The sequence below is a fragment of the Dermochelys coriacea genome, chromosome 4 (assembly GCF_009764565.3).
Source record: "Dermochelys coriacea isolate rDerCor1 chromosome 4, rDerCor1.pri.v4, whole genome shotgun sequence".
In the NCBI taxonomy this organism is placed as follows: Eukaryota; Metazoa; Chordata; order Testudines; family Dermochelyidae; genus Dermochelys; species Dermochelys coriacea.
This window is the reverse complement of record NC_050071.1, coordinates 62206817-62224628: the sequence shown is the minus strand read 5'-3', so window position 1 is coordinate 62224628 and position 17812 is coordinate 62206817. Positions and strand designations below refer to the sequence as shown.

Below are 17812 nucleotides of genomic sequence, written 5' to 3'. Positions count from 1 at the left end.
TTTCTTCTGTCTTCTTATTCACAACCAATACAGCTTGCAAAAAAATGCCAAGTTTTATAAATCTTTATAAAGGATAATAAAACTATGATATTATAGTAAGAATAGCTATTACAGGATTTCAGGAAACATATATTTCTGGGGGGGAAAGTGTTTCTCCGCTGAATTTTGTTAAGTATTTTCACAAATTAAGCAAATGCAAACACTTAGGATGATAAAGTCAAATAATGATTATAGCTTGCTAGTCTCTTCTACTCAATTACCAATCATAGAATCATAGAATATCAGGGTTGGAAGGGACCTCAGGAGGTCATCTAGTCCAACCCCCTGCTCAAAGCAGGACCAATCCCCAACTAAATCATCCCAGCCAGGGCTTTGTCAAGCCTGACCTTAAAGACTTCTAACGAAGGAGATTCCACCACCACCCTAGGTAACGCATTCCAGTGTTTCACCACCCTCCTAGTGAAAAAGATTTTCCTAATATCCAGCCTAAACCTCCCCCACTGCAACTTGAGAACATTACTCCTCGTTCTGTCATCTGCTACCACTGAGAACAGTCTAGATCCATCCTCTTTGGAACCCCCTTTCAGGTAGTTGAAAGCAGCTATCAAATCCCCCCTCATTCTTCTCTTCTGCAGACTAAACAACCCCAGTTCCCTCAGCCTCTCCTCATAAGTCATGTGTTCCAGTCCCCTAATCATTTTTGTTGCGCTGCGCTGGACTCTTTCCCATTTTTCCACATCCTTCCTGTAGTGTGGGGCTCAAAACTGGACACAGTACTCCAGATGAGGCCTCACCAATGTCGAATAGAGGGGAACGATCATGTCCCTCGATCTGCTGGCAATGCCCCTACTTATACATCCTAAAATGCCATTGGCCTTCTTGGCAACAACGGCACACTGTTGACTCATATCCAGCTTCTCGTCTACTGTAACCCCTAGGTCCTTTTCTGCAGAACTGCTGCCTAGCCATTCGGTCCCTAGTCTGTAGCGGTGCATGGGATTCTTCCATCCTAAGTGCAGGACTCTGCACTTGTCCTTGTTGAACCTCATCAGATTTCTTTTGGCCCAATCCTCTAATTTGTCTAGGGCCCTCTGTATCCTATCCCTACCTTCCAGCGTATCTACCTCTCCTCCCAGTTTAGTGTCATCTGCAAACTTGCTGAGGGTGCAATCCACACCATCCTCCAGATCATTAATGAAGATATTGAAGAAAACCGGCTCGAGGACCGACCCTTGGGGCACTCCACTTGATATCAGCTGCCAACTAGACATGGAGCCATTGATCACTACCCTTTGAGCCCGACAATCTAGGCAGCTTTCTATCCACCTTATCATCCATTCATCCAGCCCATACTTCTTTAACTTACTGGCAAGAATACTGTGGGAGACTGTGTCAAAAGCTTTGCTAAAGTCAAGGAACAACATGTCCACTGCTTTCCCCTCATCCACAGAGCCAGTTAGCTCATCATAATTACCGATATTGTAGCAGAAGTTAATTCATAAAAAATACACTACTATGCAGTGATTTTTTTCAGGACATAGTTGGAGTTCAACTTGCTGATAATTTGGATGGGGCACGCTAATAGATAGATAGACAGATAGATAGATCTAATATATATATAGATATAAATATAATTAATACATATATATAATCATAATTTCTGGGGTCAATAGATCACATTTTAAATCAAGAATTACATTCAAGCCACAGAAAAACTCAAATAAAATCAAAAGATGGAATTTGAACAGTGCTTTGCAACAAGCCAGCGGGTTCCCATAATAGTCCCTTTCCATTCAACATTCTTTTTAAGACGTATCATTGCTGAACTTAATGATTTACCTCAACTGCATTGAAGAATTTTTTAAAAGTCACACAAAACTCTTACTGCAATATTCTAAAATGTGCCTTGAAAAGGGACACTTAGTAATGGGAGCCCTCCTTTAACAAGTTAGCAAATGAATGGGTACTCATGCCCAAAATTATACAATACATCACTTACAATTCAAAGTTTATATTTTTGTAATAGGCTTCCTTTCAGAATGAATTGTTAGACTAACACTGGGTCTTTTCAATGGTAAACCCACAAAATCTAGAGTATCTTCTCATTTCCAACACATAAACATCCTTTACTCACAAGCAGGACATCACATAAGTCACATGAGCAATTTATAAAACCTTTACAATCCTTTACAAACGCCCACTAAATTAAAATGCAATTATTGCTCTTGAAAGTCACTGTACAAATAGCATTGTTGGATCCAGTGTTTGCCTGTCATAAACCCCTAACATAAGAGAAATTCAGTTAGAGAGGAAGGTTGCTTTTGTGGTGAAGTCCTTGGACTGGGACTCCAGGAATGTGGGTTCAATCCCCTGGTTTGCTTCAGATTTCCTGTCTGACCTGTGGCAAATCTAAATGACTTGGCTCAGGTCAAACATGAAATCTGAAGGATTCTGTCCTTCAGTTTCCCATCTGCAAAGTGTGGATAGTACTGTATTATTTCCTCTCTGTGTGTGTTTTGGCCAGTGGATTTGTGTAGTTAACAATTGAACAGTCTATTCTGCGCCCCTTGATACCAGTCAGCTCTGTGTTTTTGGGGAACCATGGTGCAGTATCTAGCCTCTCTGACTCATGAAAGACACCCCTCACCACCACCAGTCTCTTCTTGAACCAAAACTGATCAGAGAAAGGGCTTGCAGAGAGCAATGAAGGGCAGATGGGAGACACACCTAGACTGCTCCTGACAAAGGTGACAAGATTAAGACATCTCCATTAGCATACAGAATGGAAAACAGAGACAACTCCCCTAGCCTCATCTGCATGAAAGATGGGTCAGGGAGACATCTCAATTTACATACAGAATGAAGAACAGAGAACCGCACTGAACTCTGGGATCAGAAAAGCAGGAACACACTGCATCATGGGAATCTCTGCTCCAGATATTAATGGACCTATGCCTGAACACACCCAGCTCAGCAATTATCAGACCAATTCTATAATAAATACTTGATTGATATCCAAAATACTGAAGTAGCCTAGTTGCATTGTGAGCTCCCTGGAAGAAAACACCACCCTGAGCCAAGAGTGATCAGCTCCTATTGTCTAGCCTGAAGAAAACATTTAAGTCATCAGTTTACCCATAAACAAATCTAGTGTTCTCCCTTGAACCATTGTATTTTCTCTAAAAAAACCCCTACCTATGCCCAAGTAAGTGTTCTGATGCTTAGATCCAAACTATGCATCAGTCCCACTAGGACTCCATCTCCTGACTGATCGTGCTGGGGGCTATGCCTGTCTCCAGCACTCAGGACCCTGAGCTACCACCATTACTTGGGAACCCCGACCAGTTCAAGCCTCGTAGAGTGGGTGAGATCCCCCTCTTTCTCTCTCTCCGTTTTCCTTTCTATCTTAGGTATTAACTTTTAATAATGTATGCTATGTTGGTTTAGCCCTCCTTGTGTAGTTATCACTATTATTCAATAAATAACTTTTATGGTTAAGCTGGTTGCTTCTCTCTCTCTCTCTCTCTCTGAGCTTTACTCTTTTGTGTTTTTAGCTTCCCCCATTTACTCTGCAGCAATGCTTCTTTTACCTACACTAAAGATCCCTATAGTGCCCAAAAATACTGTGGGGTTTGCTCATCAAGTGGGTTACTACCAGTACAATTGTAACATGAAAGTGGGATAGGGAGTGTTAAAACCTGTGGCACATGGGGGCGGGGCAGCTGAAAGTGATGCTCAGCTCTGCCTATTGAGACCAGGGGCACATAAGGGTGACAGCTTGAAGGTGCTGCTTAACCCAGCCCATTGAGTGCAGGGACATATGAGGGGATCAGCTTGAGACTGCTGATTAACCCAGTCCACTCAGACTTGCGCTGTTAGTGTGTGTGTGTGTCTGTGTGAATGTGTTAATCTAGTTCTAGGGCTGGAGGAATCCAGTCCTGGGGAACCTACGTCCTGCAGGATAGCTCCATTGGGAGGGGACTTACAGAAGGAAGGAGTAGAGCTCCATATGAACACATAAGTGACATAAGCAGTACAGTAATAGAATTAAACCCCCCCCCCCCGAAGAGTAATCCTAATAAATGAGCATACCCCAAAGTAACGGGCATATCTAACTCACCATAAATACTACAGTTTTAAAATAAGATACATTGCTGTAACTCACCAAAGCAATGTTCCCAAAACAACCTTATTCAGGGTGTGGAAAGCATTTGATTGAAAGCCTCTACAGTCTGTTAGGGCCTGATTCTGACACTTTTACTCATATTCAGTTGTTCATTGCTGTGAGAGGAATCCCATTGACTTTAATAGGACTAGTAACAGAATACTACTCAGTGTGAATGGTCCATAATAGCATACTAGGTTTAATGGTACATTTTTTCTTCATATGTTTCTTTCCTGTAGTGTGTAGCTATGGTTCATATACAAATGTGCTATTTTTATACAATGACATACTGATAAGAATTTATTTTTAATCAAAAGCTTATCTGAATGGAAGAACAATTACATCCTGTGAGTAATAAGGATGCATTGTGCTTATCCTGCAGATGTGTACGTTTAAGTTTAAAGCTAACCGACAAATATTTACTGTGCATGAGTTTTCTTTGTGCGACTGATAACTGAGAGTGTAACTGGACTCTCCCTGCTTCTAATCACATGGATTAGCATGTATTGTAACAATATCTTTAGGTACTGACAAAGGGGTAATCATGGACACACTCTTGTAGTCCTCACTCAGTTCTTGTCAGACTAAGCTTCTTTGCTTAACATCAGTGGAGGTTTTGCTGAAGGACTGAGGTCCCCTCCATGACCAGGTGTGGACAGGAACCTGTGGCCATAGAAAGGGGGCTTCTGCCTCCCTATGGAGGCTATAACAGAGCAGTCTGCCCCTCTATGGACCAGGGGCCTGAGGCCAGGCAGCTCTGTCCAATTATCAGACCCAGCTGGGAAGGGGTCAGGTGATACTTATAGAGGGCTGAGAGAGGGCTGCAGGAGGGAGGTTTGCTTCTGGGACTGGTCCTGAAGGGAAGAGAGGGGTGCAGAGTGAAATGTCACTAGATCCCTGTAGCCTGTGTTGGTCAAGGAAATAATTTCTTTTTGTGCTACTTTGTGCATTTTTCTGAATAAGAATACATTCTTTTGCAGTAGTAGAAAATATTTAATGAACATTAATATATCTTCTGCCACCTATTTGAACACATTTGCTTATTCACTGGTAACATATAAATAAGTATAATTTATAAGACACTTTTGGTTTAAGATTTTAGTTACTTTAAACATTTTCAGTGAAGCTAAATAATTCTCTCCCTCCTCATATCTGATTTTGAAGTCTTTTATAAGCAAAAGGAATTGATATTTTCAGTTACTTCCATCTTGGGATCAAGTACAAATGGTACAAAAGACTCTTGAAAGTTTTTTTTAATGGGTCAAACATAGGGTTATAGTCAGCATGACTTCTCCAATCCACAATATAGTCAGACATATAAACTTTGGTATTTTTGATTCTCTTATGTAAAGGCAAAATCAAATGTCATGCACTAAAAGAACTTAACTTCGATATGGACATGAAAACATATGACGTTGTTCATTTTAATGATGATTATTGTGGAAAGAATGGTCTAATCTTCATACTCATCTTCTTCAATGAATACCATGACCCTTTCCAGTTCATCCATACAACTCCATCATCTGTGCCGTGTTTTGCCATATCCCATCTGTACTGCCCTCCCCAATAGTATCTGCCATTGGGATTGGCTGAATGGCATCGATTGTACCACCAACCACCACCATCTTCTTTAGAACACTGTTTTCTTGGATCTGCATGAACCCTATGTGCGGGGGAGGGGGGATGGAAACACATAGTTAATAGTGACAGATGCACTGTAGCTAATCAATAGAATACATTTTTACAAAATACAAAATTACTAAAGATAGTTAAGACCCAGGCAGGCTGTGAAGAGCTACAAATGGATCTCTCAAAACTGGGTCACTGGGCAACAAAATGGCAGATGAAATTTGATGTTGATAAACGCAAAGCACGTTAGAAAACATAATCCCAACTATACATATAAAATGATGGGGTCTAAATTAGCTGTTATCACACAAGAAAGAAATCTTGGAGTCATTGTGGATAGTTCTCTGAAACATCCACTCAATGTGCAGCAGCAGTCAAAAAAGCAAACAGAATGCTAGGAATAATTAAGAAAGGGATAGATAATAGGACAGAAAATACCATGTTGCCTCTATATAAACACATGGTATGCCCACATCTTGAATAATATGTGCAGATGTGGTTGCCCCATCTCAAAAAAAATATATTGGAATTGGAAAAGTTTCAAAAAAGGACAACAAAAATTATTAGGGGCATGGAATGGCTTCCATATGAGGAGAGATTAATAAGACAGGGACTTTTCAGTTTGGAAAAGAGTCAGCAAAGGGGAGATATAAAATCATGACTGCTGTAGAGAAAGTAGATAAGGAAGTGTTGTTTACTACTCATAACACAAGAACGAGGGGTCACAAAATGAAATTTGGTTGGTTTAAAACAAATAAAAGGAATATTTCTTCACACAATGCACAGTCAACCTGTGGAAATCCTTGCCAGAGGATGTTGTGAAGGCCAAGACCATAATGGGGTTCAAAAAAGAATTAGATAAATTCATGGAAGATAGGCCCATCTATGGCTATTAACCAGGATGAGCAGGAATGGTGTCAGTAGCCTCTGTTTGCCAGAAGCTTGAAATGAGCAACAGGGGATGAATCACTTGATGATTACCTGTTCTGTTCATTCCCTTTGGGGCACCTTGCATTGGCCACTGTCAGAAGACAAGATACTGGGCTAGATGGAGCTTTGGTCTGACCCAGTAGGGCCATTCTTATATCTTATACTCTTATTTGTGTTTACATGAGTGCGTGTATGAATCTGTGTTTTCTGATCCTCAAGATGTAGTAAAAGTTATATCTGAACTTTCCACAGATGATTGATCATTTAGAGTGTGTTCTATACACTTCATCTGGGTATGTGTTATGCATAATAGCATATGGTCTGAGCCCCAACAGCCAAAGAATTGATAATGAAAAGTCTAAGCTCGGAAGAAACATACATCTACAATAAATCTTGCTTGAACAAGAGACCACCCCATTAGGAAATCTCCTGTTTTAAGAGATTATCCCAAAGAATTTGCAAACAAATTGTATACAGTTATACAGCATCTTTTTTGAAAGATCACTTTAGTTTATCAACTAATACCTATTAGTTCTGTAAAAGGTCACAGGATAGACTTAATTACATTCCTAACTAAAACTTATATGGGGCCTGATTTCAATAAGAGGCTGGACAGAAACAAGGTGTCAGAGTGGGTTCATGCATTAGACTTTCATTTCTGGATACCTGGGTTCAAATGCAACTTTGGAAAGAATTATTCTGGCAACCTTATTCTAGTCTCTACTGTAAGTATGTTCACCCCTTAAGGCTACCAGAGAATGAGAAAAATCTTCTTCAGAGAAGTCAAAGATTTATATAACAGGGATGCTGGAGGTGCATTGGTAGAAATGCACAGGAAAATTTGCACTATATTTGATTCCTCATTCTGATAAGCATAAAAAATGACACACATTTTCAAAATAACAAAATGAAAAAGTGCTTATGATAGATCACTCCAATGCACAATTTTTCTGCATGTCTACCGCTGAAAAAGATAGTGGTAGAGAAGAGAACTACCACATCAAATATTCTATAGCTGCCACTGGTACTCACTGCATAAGGCCATGCACAATAATAAGGATTCACCTATTGAATTTAATTAAAAACTAAGAAAACTGGCATACAAAGATCCTATAGTATGTTATATTATGCATATGCATATGGATGCATATGCATGTTGTTTCTAATGCAAATATCATTGTAATTTAATGGTACAGAACAAGACGTACCATATGGATTTGCCAACACAAGCAATTCCTCTATTAGTAAATATTATAATAGAGTAAATGACTATGTAAAAGGGTTAGAGGGCATTTTAGCGATATAGTGCAAAAGAGATTCTAAATTATACACTTTATCACTAACAACTGAAATTCTTTATTTTCTTGATTAGGTAGAATTTATCCTTTAGAACAGGACATTTTGCTAATTTCAGCAGTGGATCTCCTTCCTTTTTGGCTCACGCTGACTGAGGCCCAATGCTCCCATTGACTTCAGTGTCAAAATTTTCCTTGGCTTCAGAGACAGTAAGATTGGGGCCATAATCTCATGAGTTACTGTGAATGATAATACACCGTCCAAAGATGCCAGCCTGTGGACACTGATGTGATTCTTAGAACAACTTCAATCCACTACTCCAGTGTGCCTGCAGGTGCTTTGTATTTGATTCTGGTACAGCTCTAGTCTAAATTATAATTTCATTTGGTCAGATTCTGCTCTTGGATACTTCAGTGGCACAGTGCATGCATTTGGCTGGTGACTAGCAGATAGTAAACTTATCCTAAGAGATTGTGAAATTTTGCAGAATTAGCACATATTAGCCTATTCTAAAAGACTGTGGAACAATCCATATCCAGATGCATATAAAGTAGTAAAATCTCCAATTTGATAGCTTTATCTTGATATTTAAAAAAATTGCTAATGCAAGTACATACCATCCATCATTGTCTCTGTCAAAAGTGCTGAAGAACATGCCATTGTGAACTGTCATTGTTCTGTTCTCGCCATACAGTTGTGAAGCTCCATCCATAAGAGCATTGCCAGCCGTGCCTTTATAGTTACTAACTGATATCTGATACTTGTTTGCCTCATTTTGTATGGTGAATCCTCCATAATTAGCTGAAACCTTTTCACCATTCCAGTCCTCCATTTCAATTAAAACTTCAGTTGGTCCCATTTTGGTAAGCTGGCTGATTTTGTCATTTCCAAGCCAATATTCACCTGACAACCAATAAAAGGAAACTCAGTGAAACCACTTTCAGAATATGTTTTAAGGCAACTTTACTATTTTCCCATAAATCTGCTATAGTTAATGAACATCCTTTGAATCAAGTGTGGACAGTTTTAAGAAACCTGAGAAAAAAGTGTTAATAAAAGAAGCGCTTTAAGGTTTGTATTCAGAATTTTACCTGGAGTATCACAGTATTTTTTCCCTCCACTTTTTGCAATATTTCCAAATCCTTTTTTATATGCATCCCATGTTCTCCCAAAGCCAACACTGCCATCTTGGCGGTTCTGAATCACAGTCCATCCTGCAGAGGCAACAATATGTGAATTAAATTGCAATTAACAAGAGAACAAATAGCGTTAGCATGTAATCTGGCTTCTGTTTGTGTCAGGGGGTGTGTAAGAGGAGTTGGAGGCCTGGGACTAGCCAACCCCAATTACTGAAAGAGGCACAACTCAAGAGATATCAGGTGATTACCCTGGAAAGAGCAGCTGGAAGCTGCAGTGACGGGAGTGGATGGATGGGTGCTCACTCAGGGAGAGCAGAGACTGCTAGGAGTGCAGCAGATTCCAGCAGACTCCTGGGATTTGGGACTAAGACTCCAGCTAGGAAGGGCTGGGAATAGGCAGCTAAGGCAAGAGAGATCCTAGGCAAGCAGGGGGACAAAAAGAAAGGGGCTGCAAAGCTCTCCAGGAAGGGAGGCCTGGGAGAGACCCGAACAAGCAGTAAACAGAAAGCCCTCCCTAGGTAGAAAGGCCTGGGAGTAGGAAGAGAAATGTTTGTCTGTTGGACTTTGATATGGGACTGTATGTTTTATTTTTAGTTTATATTCTGTGAGTAAACCCAGACCCAAAGAATGGGTATTCTGACCACAGAAAAAGTGTATGGAGTCTGTGTAAGGAGTCCTAAATAGGGGGAAACAGAGGCAGGGCACTGCAGAGTGACCTCTGACCACAAGGGGGCTTTCAGGAGACAGTCAACCCTACTAGAGGAAGCTTTGCCATTGACTTCAACTGCAGCAGGCCTGGACCTTAGGGTATGTCTATACAGTAAAGAAAAACCTATAGCTGGCATGTGACAACAGACTCAGGATTGCAGAGCTCGGGCTTATGGGACTGTTTCATTGTTGTGTAGACTTCTGTGCTCGGGCTGGAGTTCCTGCAGGGTGGGAGGATCCCAGCATGTAAGGGCCAAGTTCTACCACCCGTACTCACTGTGAGTAAGGCTGGAAGAGACAGGCCAAAGGGACATATTTGGTTCCTTATTACAGATGTGATCACAGTACTAATGAAGCAAGAGTGCAATCTTTGGAGTGTGCACTCTCTGAAATAATCTATAAATAGTTAAACTGCTGTGCTGGCCTGAATGCCTATCTCCATGTCAGAAGCAAAGAATGCTTGTAACATTTTCATACTTGGCTAGATATTTACTTAGTTGTGAGTTATGGGTGACAGGTAGCTGTGCTGCCTCAGGTGGAGCAATGGGAGGCAGAGAAAGTCTCAGAAGCACAATTCTTCCCATTTTCCCCTCTTGCTTGGGGCATAGAGGGGAAAAAAGTAGAAACGCAGAATCATAGGAATGTGGAACTAGAATGGATCTCAGTAGATCATCTAGTTCAGTCCCCTGCACTGAGGTAGGACTAAGTATTCTCTAGATCAGTAATACTCAGACCTCAGTGGTTCAGGAGCCAAATTAGTGATCAACATTACCTAAAAGAACCATTGTATGTGAATTCATTGTTTCATTCACTATAGTACTGTATGTTCATATTTAAACAGTATGACAGGGGAAATATTCAGTTTATATCTATGTTATTCTCACAGCAAAATGACTGACCACATATTATTATTTTATCAACCACAATTGGTTAATAACATAGTAAAAGCATCCTAATTGGTTAATAACTTAGATTGGTTAATAATTAAATCACACAGTGTTTTCATATCATGTGCTGCAAAGAGCCATAGGAGACACATTAAAGAGCCACTTGCGGCTTATGAGCCTCACTCTGAGTATCACTGGTCTCAAACATCCCCGACAGGTATTTGTCTAACCTCTTCTTAACCTCCAGTGCCAGAGATTGCACAATCTCTTTAGGTAATTTGTTCCAGTGCTCAACTTCCCTTACAGTTAGGAACAAATTACCCAGTGAGGTTGTGGAATCTCCATCACTGGAGGTTTTAATACATTGCAGGCCTTGAAGGCATGCAAGTTACTCCCCTCCATATACCCAGCCAACTCCTCTGGCCAGTGAATGGGGAAGGGTGAGGAAGGAGCCAAAGCTCCCCTATCTGCTCATTCCCTTCCACTTGCTCCAAATTGGGAGCATCTGGGGCTCAGTCCTTGCATTCTGCACAGGGCCTGGATCCAAGCTCCTAAAGCCCTAACACAGCCGACCTAGAGGATGTGGAGGTGGGGGCAGTCACACTCTCTTCTTGCTCTCTAGCACAGCTGTGATATGGCACTTCAATCTAGCCAGAGTAAGATATACGAGTCAAAATTTCAACTACCAAAGCCAGTCAGTGACTATCCAACAATTCTTTCTCAACTTTATTAGAGAAAGATCCTACTATGTATCGGCCACCTTCCACTCCAGCACTCAGATCCCTCAGCATGTAGTTCTCAAAACTTTCTGTAGATGACATTCTGCAACGGTTCACAAGCCATAGCATGAGAACAATTGCTTTAGATTAACTAATAATTAGTGCCAAAAGTTATAATCTCAGATGAGCACAAATTCAAAGAAATACAGGACCAGTACAAATTCATTTTTGTGAATATTTATAGTTATCCCTGTCACAGCACCATAGTTTATCTCACACTTACCTCCGTTTGCTGTGGTCATATCACAGTAAACCTTGTATGGTTTGAAGAAAGCATCAGGCTGAATGAGGTACATTTCAGATGAATCACCTCCTTTTCTGATAATGTCTTCACATTCTGCAATCATAAATCAACAGTTTATGTTTCTGAGGGATCTATGAAATTCTAGTAGAACAATCCTTTGCATAAAGACAATAATGAACAGAATAGCTTTCTATTTGCTAATTATACAGGAATATTTTACAAACATCTAATTCTGCTCAATTTCACTTTGATTTAAATTATAAATTAAAATGTCATAGGAGGGAATCACGAAAGAAAGAATAATATACCTGTATTGTCCCACTATCCCTTATAAGATGAGATTTTCAAAAACTCCTTAGTGACTTAGGAGCACAGGTCCCACTGACGCACAATGCCTTTTTGAAAGTCAGTGGAACTTCTGCTCCGAAATCACTCAGGTGCTTTTGAAAATCCCACGCACAATAGATAAATAAGACAGGTAATATATATGATTTTCCATACTGGATCAGGCCAGTGGTCCATCAACTCTGGGCAGAAGTAGTGACTGGTGTCATATTCTTCGGAGCAATGTGAACTTGTGCCCATAATGCATCTGTCCAATTGTACAATGATATAAGGGAGAGATTTCTATACATGTAAATGAGTTACCTTTGCCTGACACCACTGGGATAGTACAGGAAATAATGCATGAAGAGCGGCAATTGTCTATTTGGGATGCTATAGCATTTTCCAGTTTTTGTATCTTTTTGTGTAAGGTATCCACAATGGAACGGAGGACTCGGAGGCTAGATGGGATGTTGTTGTCCATGTTCTCTCTGACGTACATATAGTGCTGCTCTATCTCTGTGTTGTACTCAGAAACTACATTTTCATTGTCTAGAAAAGAGAATGTATAACAACTGTCACAATTATCAACATGTTTTCCAACTAGCATATTCTAATCCAAATTATAAACCATGATCCAGTCAGTATTATTTGAGATTTTACTTCTGCTGTAGAAATGAAAAGAGTGCTCTGTGTGTCCTTTCCCTCTCTTCCCTGATTTCACAGTGTGCAAAGAGCTTTAGCTCCTGTAACAAGGACATACTTTGTATTATGGCTCAATATAAATGGACAAATTTCTTGCTGTGATTATATTCTGCGAAAGATCTGTAGTAAACACCCTCGCAGAAGTTTATTATGGCTGTCCAGGAGCTGGAGACATCTAGGGTATGTCTACACTGGAATAAAAGACCTGCAGCACGACTGTGGCTGGCCTTGACAGCTGACTTGGATTCAAAGGCCTTAGGCTGGGGGACTAAAAATAGCTGGGTAGACGTTCAGGTTCAGGCTGGAGCTCAGCAATTTTACAGTGCCCGAACTCTGCGATCCCGAGTCAGCTGACCTGGGCCAACTGCAGATGTTTCATTGCTGGGTAGACACAGGCCTAGGGGACCAATGCAAGTTTTACCTTTGACGTCAACAAAAGCAGGATCAGGTCCTTGGCCCCTCAAGTTGGATTTTTTAGATACAGTTTTATGGACTTGTGACACCCTAGCTACTTAGACTGATGCTTTTTTAATAAGCCCTATATATTTAGTACTTGTAGCAATGCAAATTTGTCTGTAATACTGATTTACTGCAATGATGCATAACAATAATGTACCTTTTATTTGTTTCTGTCTTCTTGCCAATTTATCTTCTAGTGTATTCATGTACTCATAGAATGTTGAAGAGGTTTCAGACTGTTTCTCTACTTTGTTCTTTAGGTCCTGAATGTCGGATTTCACACTTTTTTCCTGTTTTACCATTGCAGTTTGCAGCTCACACCCGGTTGGACACAACACTCCCTAAAAAAGCGGAAAGGGGAAAGAGTCAATTACAAGTGCTGTAGATTAGGGCCAAGATTTATAAAACTGGGTGCCTAAAGTAAAGTTCCCAATCTCATATTTAGGCACCTAAACAAATAATCAGATTTTCAAACGTGCTGAGGATCTAGCAACTCTAAGCCATTTATTTAGTTGTCTCAATATGGTATCAAAATACTTCAGACATTCAATTTATTGGAAAAAACCTGCCATCTTAAATGGAGAAAACAGGCTCAAGCTCCAGTTGAGGATCCCTTCTGATAACTCATTAATGTTCTGGGAGGGGGAAACCCCCTAATATCTGTGATCCACCACATGCTTTTGGCTAATTTTTTTGGACTATCAACTGTTCATAGTTTAACCATCTGCAGCTACAAAATTATGACTCATCAAGCACAACAGCCTTATCAGGTACCCAAAAATATTGAGAGACATTCCCCCATAATCACAGAATTAAGTATTAACTTTATTCTGGTACATAAGCTGTGAGTATCTTTCATGTGAAACAGCCATACACAAAAAGATTTTAAAAAGTATCTCCTCAGGAAGCTGGCACTAGCATCAGTCACTATTCCTCTTAAGGATGAAAATGTTATTAGCATCAGTCACTATTCCTCTTAAGGATGAAAATGGACCAAAATGGATGAAGAAAATACAAAAGCACCAAATTTTGAAGCAGTATGAGACCGAAAGTACCCAACCTACTAAAGGCCTCCAAAATAATCCTGTGTTTCTGATTAACTGAACTTTAAAAAACTTGTTTGAGTCATCTCTAGTTAGAAGTAATAAGTTCTCAGATACTAAGATGCCTAGCAGTATGGTCACAACATATGCTTCTTACTGGAGACCAAAACTGAGGTAATGTGATGCACTACTGGTTCAGTATAGGGAAGTTAGCATTCTACTAGACATACTACTTGTTTTTGCATACATTACCCACCTGAAGCAGCTTGGGTTAAAGACTGACAGTAGAACGTAAAGAATGTTTGAAGAATTTAAAAAGTGGGGGATTCCTTTTAATACTGGACAGCTGGACAGAGCCATGCAGCACAGGATAGATGCAAAAATGTTTGATAGTGAAGATACCCTGGATAATGTATTAATATGTTAAAGCAGATCTGTGCTATATCTTTCTTTCAATTAGGAATGCCTAAAGACAAAGCTACATATTTCTGTCTTCGTTCCTTTCATTCCTAGGGTAATGAATCAGTGGGGCGGGGGAGTGAACCCTTGGCTCCGCCTACTCCACTGCACCTCTCCAGTGAGTGGCTCCCCAAGTGGAGGGCAGCATCTCAGTTGCAGTCCCTATGCCTCCTCAACCACAGGTCTTGCAATTCTAGCCAGCCCTTTTGCAAGCCATGAAGAGTAAGAGAGGCTCCTTATTTCTTCCCTCCCAATGCACAGCCATGTAAGTGTTGGGGGGCGAGGGGGGCCACAATCTAGCTCATAATTATTTACATTCATCATTCAGGGCTCAGTTCTGCCTCCCTGCTCATCATAAGTAGGATCTGACTCAACAAGTAATCCCATGAAATCAACAAGACTACTTGCTCAATCAGGTACTACTCAACATAAGCAAGAGAGAGCAGAGTTGGGCTGTCAGTGAACTACAATGGTCACTTCTTGGCGTTTGGTTGATTAAGAAAACTGTCTGTTCTTCACAACTGTTAAAGAAAGAGAAAAATATTAAAGGGCACAACAGTTTAAAAAGATGAATTCTGAAAAAATAGTGACGACTGTAATGTTTCTGGAGGGGTATCATCAAAACACTAGAAAGGGAAGTGCGTCAAATTCACTGTAACCACCTGAATGCTACTGAACATTCCAAGCACAAGATTCGGGCTGAGCTGCAGAATGTACCTTTGTGAGGTTAAGTACATTTCTGAAAGCAGGGATACTATTACTATTAAGTGCATCTGTCTCCACTGCAATTACACCTACTAGCTCATCTGATGCATGCCTGCAGCCTCCAGCATCAGGATAAACGGCACTTTCTTTCTTCTGGCCCCGAGTGGGTGGTTTTGTTGGACGAGCCTGATATCCACCTTTACTAATGGGAGGAGGAGCTGGTCTGAGAGTTGGAATTGACTCTCGTCTTCTATCTACTGGTCTGTGACCTCGAGCATCCACTGTTTTGCCATTAGCCTACACAAAGCCATAAGGAGAAAAAACTCTTTATAATTAGGAGCATTATTTTAAAAGCAGGTATATCAACTGTATAAAATATAAAAATAACAAAAATCAATTTATTGGCATATTTTAGGTGTAATTTTGCCCTCTATCTCTCACATTTTAATCACAAGAAATACACTAATTCCATCTAGGAAAAAGACCTGAGTATCATTGTGAGTAGCTGAATGAAAACATCTGTTCAATGTACTTTGGCATTAAAAATACGAACAAATTGTTAGGACGGTTAAAAGAGGAAATTGAAACTAATACTGAAAATATTGTAACCCCCTTGTAGTACTCGCCCCCCATCTCAAAACAGAAATAGCAAAAATAGAAAAGGTTCAGAAAAAATAAATAGCAAGAAACTTAAACCTGATAAAAAGAAATAGATTGTTTTGCACAACTCACAGCCACTGGACATGGAGCTTCAAGTTATTAGTAGGATTCAAAAAAGAATTAGGTATTTATATGGATAACAATCTACTGAATAAGGGAAATAGGCTAGACCAAAAAATTCAGGATTTTGGATCTGATCCTTCACACCCTCACTGTGAGGAGCCCAGTGAGGTCAATGAGACTACTCTCACAAGTAAGACCCACGTGTACAATGGCTGCAAGATCAAACTCTTAGAAACATCAGAAATAAGCAGTGTGTACGTTAGAAAATGGCTGGAAAGTTATTTGGTAAAATAGGATATCAGAAACATATTCAATGTATAGATCCAATTATGCCACATATGAAATAATTTATCATTTTTGAACCTGGTATTCATTTGTTTATGGATTTGTACAAGATTTTTTTAAAAATCCAAATTTAAATCAAATATTGACTTTTCTTAAATTTCTTTCCTTAAGCAAAATTAATATACCAGCTATAAACATTTTTATACCTTAATTTTAGACTGGCCTTGGTGGGTTTTTTTGTTTGTTTGTTGTTTTTTAATTCTCTTGCAGAATGTTACCTCTCTCTTTCAAACTCCAGTGCAGTATGAACTGGGAATCAGTTCCTTCCTTTTGTTGCTCATTTAGAGCCTGATTCAAAACTGAATCAATGGAAATACTCATATTGACTTCAAGGCATTATTTAACACACATTTTGCTACTCTTTTACTTACGCAGAGTTTGTTTCTCATGCTCTTAAATAAGTGTTAAAATTGCTAAATAAACATCCTTACTTGAATATGTCTAAACATGTAATTAAATCCAATCTTACCTTGAGAGTGTAGTCACTTTCCTACAAAGAGAGCGAGAGGGAAGAGAAGGAAAATACATCATAAAACAGAGGGAAAAAACCCTACAGTTTTCTGTTACTCATATGAGAAAAAAATTATTACAATTTTCCTTGAACACCTTAAGTTGAGGATGAATATGTTCTTGAGATAATTTAACATTTTATTTTTGTAATTTAACTAAATTAAAAAGCGTATAAAGTCATGCATACAACTAAGTAAGATTAAGCATTACTATTGTTATTATTAATTATTATTATCACTACTACAACCTCATCATCATAATCTGTAGACGCCATGGATTTAATTATGGAAACACAGAGCAGACACAGCAATAGCAGTTTCATGATGCTGGCTTGCTTAAACAGCTTGGTAACCTTCCCCTACTGAAAGTACTGACAGTGAAAGGCACTTTGTGTTCATATATATACCAGAGAGTCTGAAGTCTCCTGGCTTGCTAATGATAGGTCTAACCAGAAAGAAGAGTTATCGTTCGTCTGTTAATATTTAATCTCTTTGTTCACTATGTGCCTGAACAAATTCCCCAGTTGAGCAACATCTACATGGAGGTCTTATCTACATGTTACACATACCCCACATGTCTGATGGCATAGTTAAAATATATAAATCCTGAAAATCACCTCTTCTTCAAATTATGTGAATTTAATATTTTCCTAAAAATCATTAGCCTTTCGAAACACCTGAAAAGGTACACATCCAGCCAACTGAGGTGAGGAAAATAATGTCAAATGTCACAAAAGAGCAAGTTCCTTATTTTCTCCTCTTG

The 17812-nt window shown here is 39.6% G+C and overlaps 1 protein-coding gene across 1 annotated transcript; it reads right to left on the bottom strand.

The window, feature by feature from the left end:
- Positions 1–5139: 5139 nt before the first annotated feature.
- Positions 5140–17425, bottom strand: FGB (fibrinogen beta chain). The gene is made up of 9 exons (XM_038399755.2): positions 17298–17425; positions 17010–17030; positions 15566–15769; positions 13423–13606; positions 12426–12653; positions 11757–11870; positions 9112–9234; positions 8638–8923; positions 5140–5828 (listed from the first exon to the last, which is right to left on the bottom strand). The coding sequence occupies exons 1-9, from the start codon at positions 17370–17372 to the stop codon at positions 5600–5602; spliced, it is 1464 nt and encodes a 487-aa protein (XP_038255683.1). The 5' UTR covers positions 17373–17425; the 3' UTR covers positions 5140–5599.
- Positions 17426–17812: the final 387 nt, after the last annotated feature.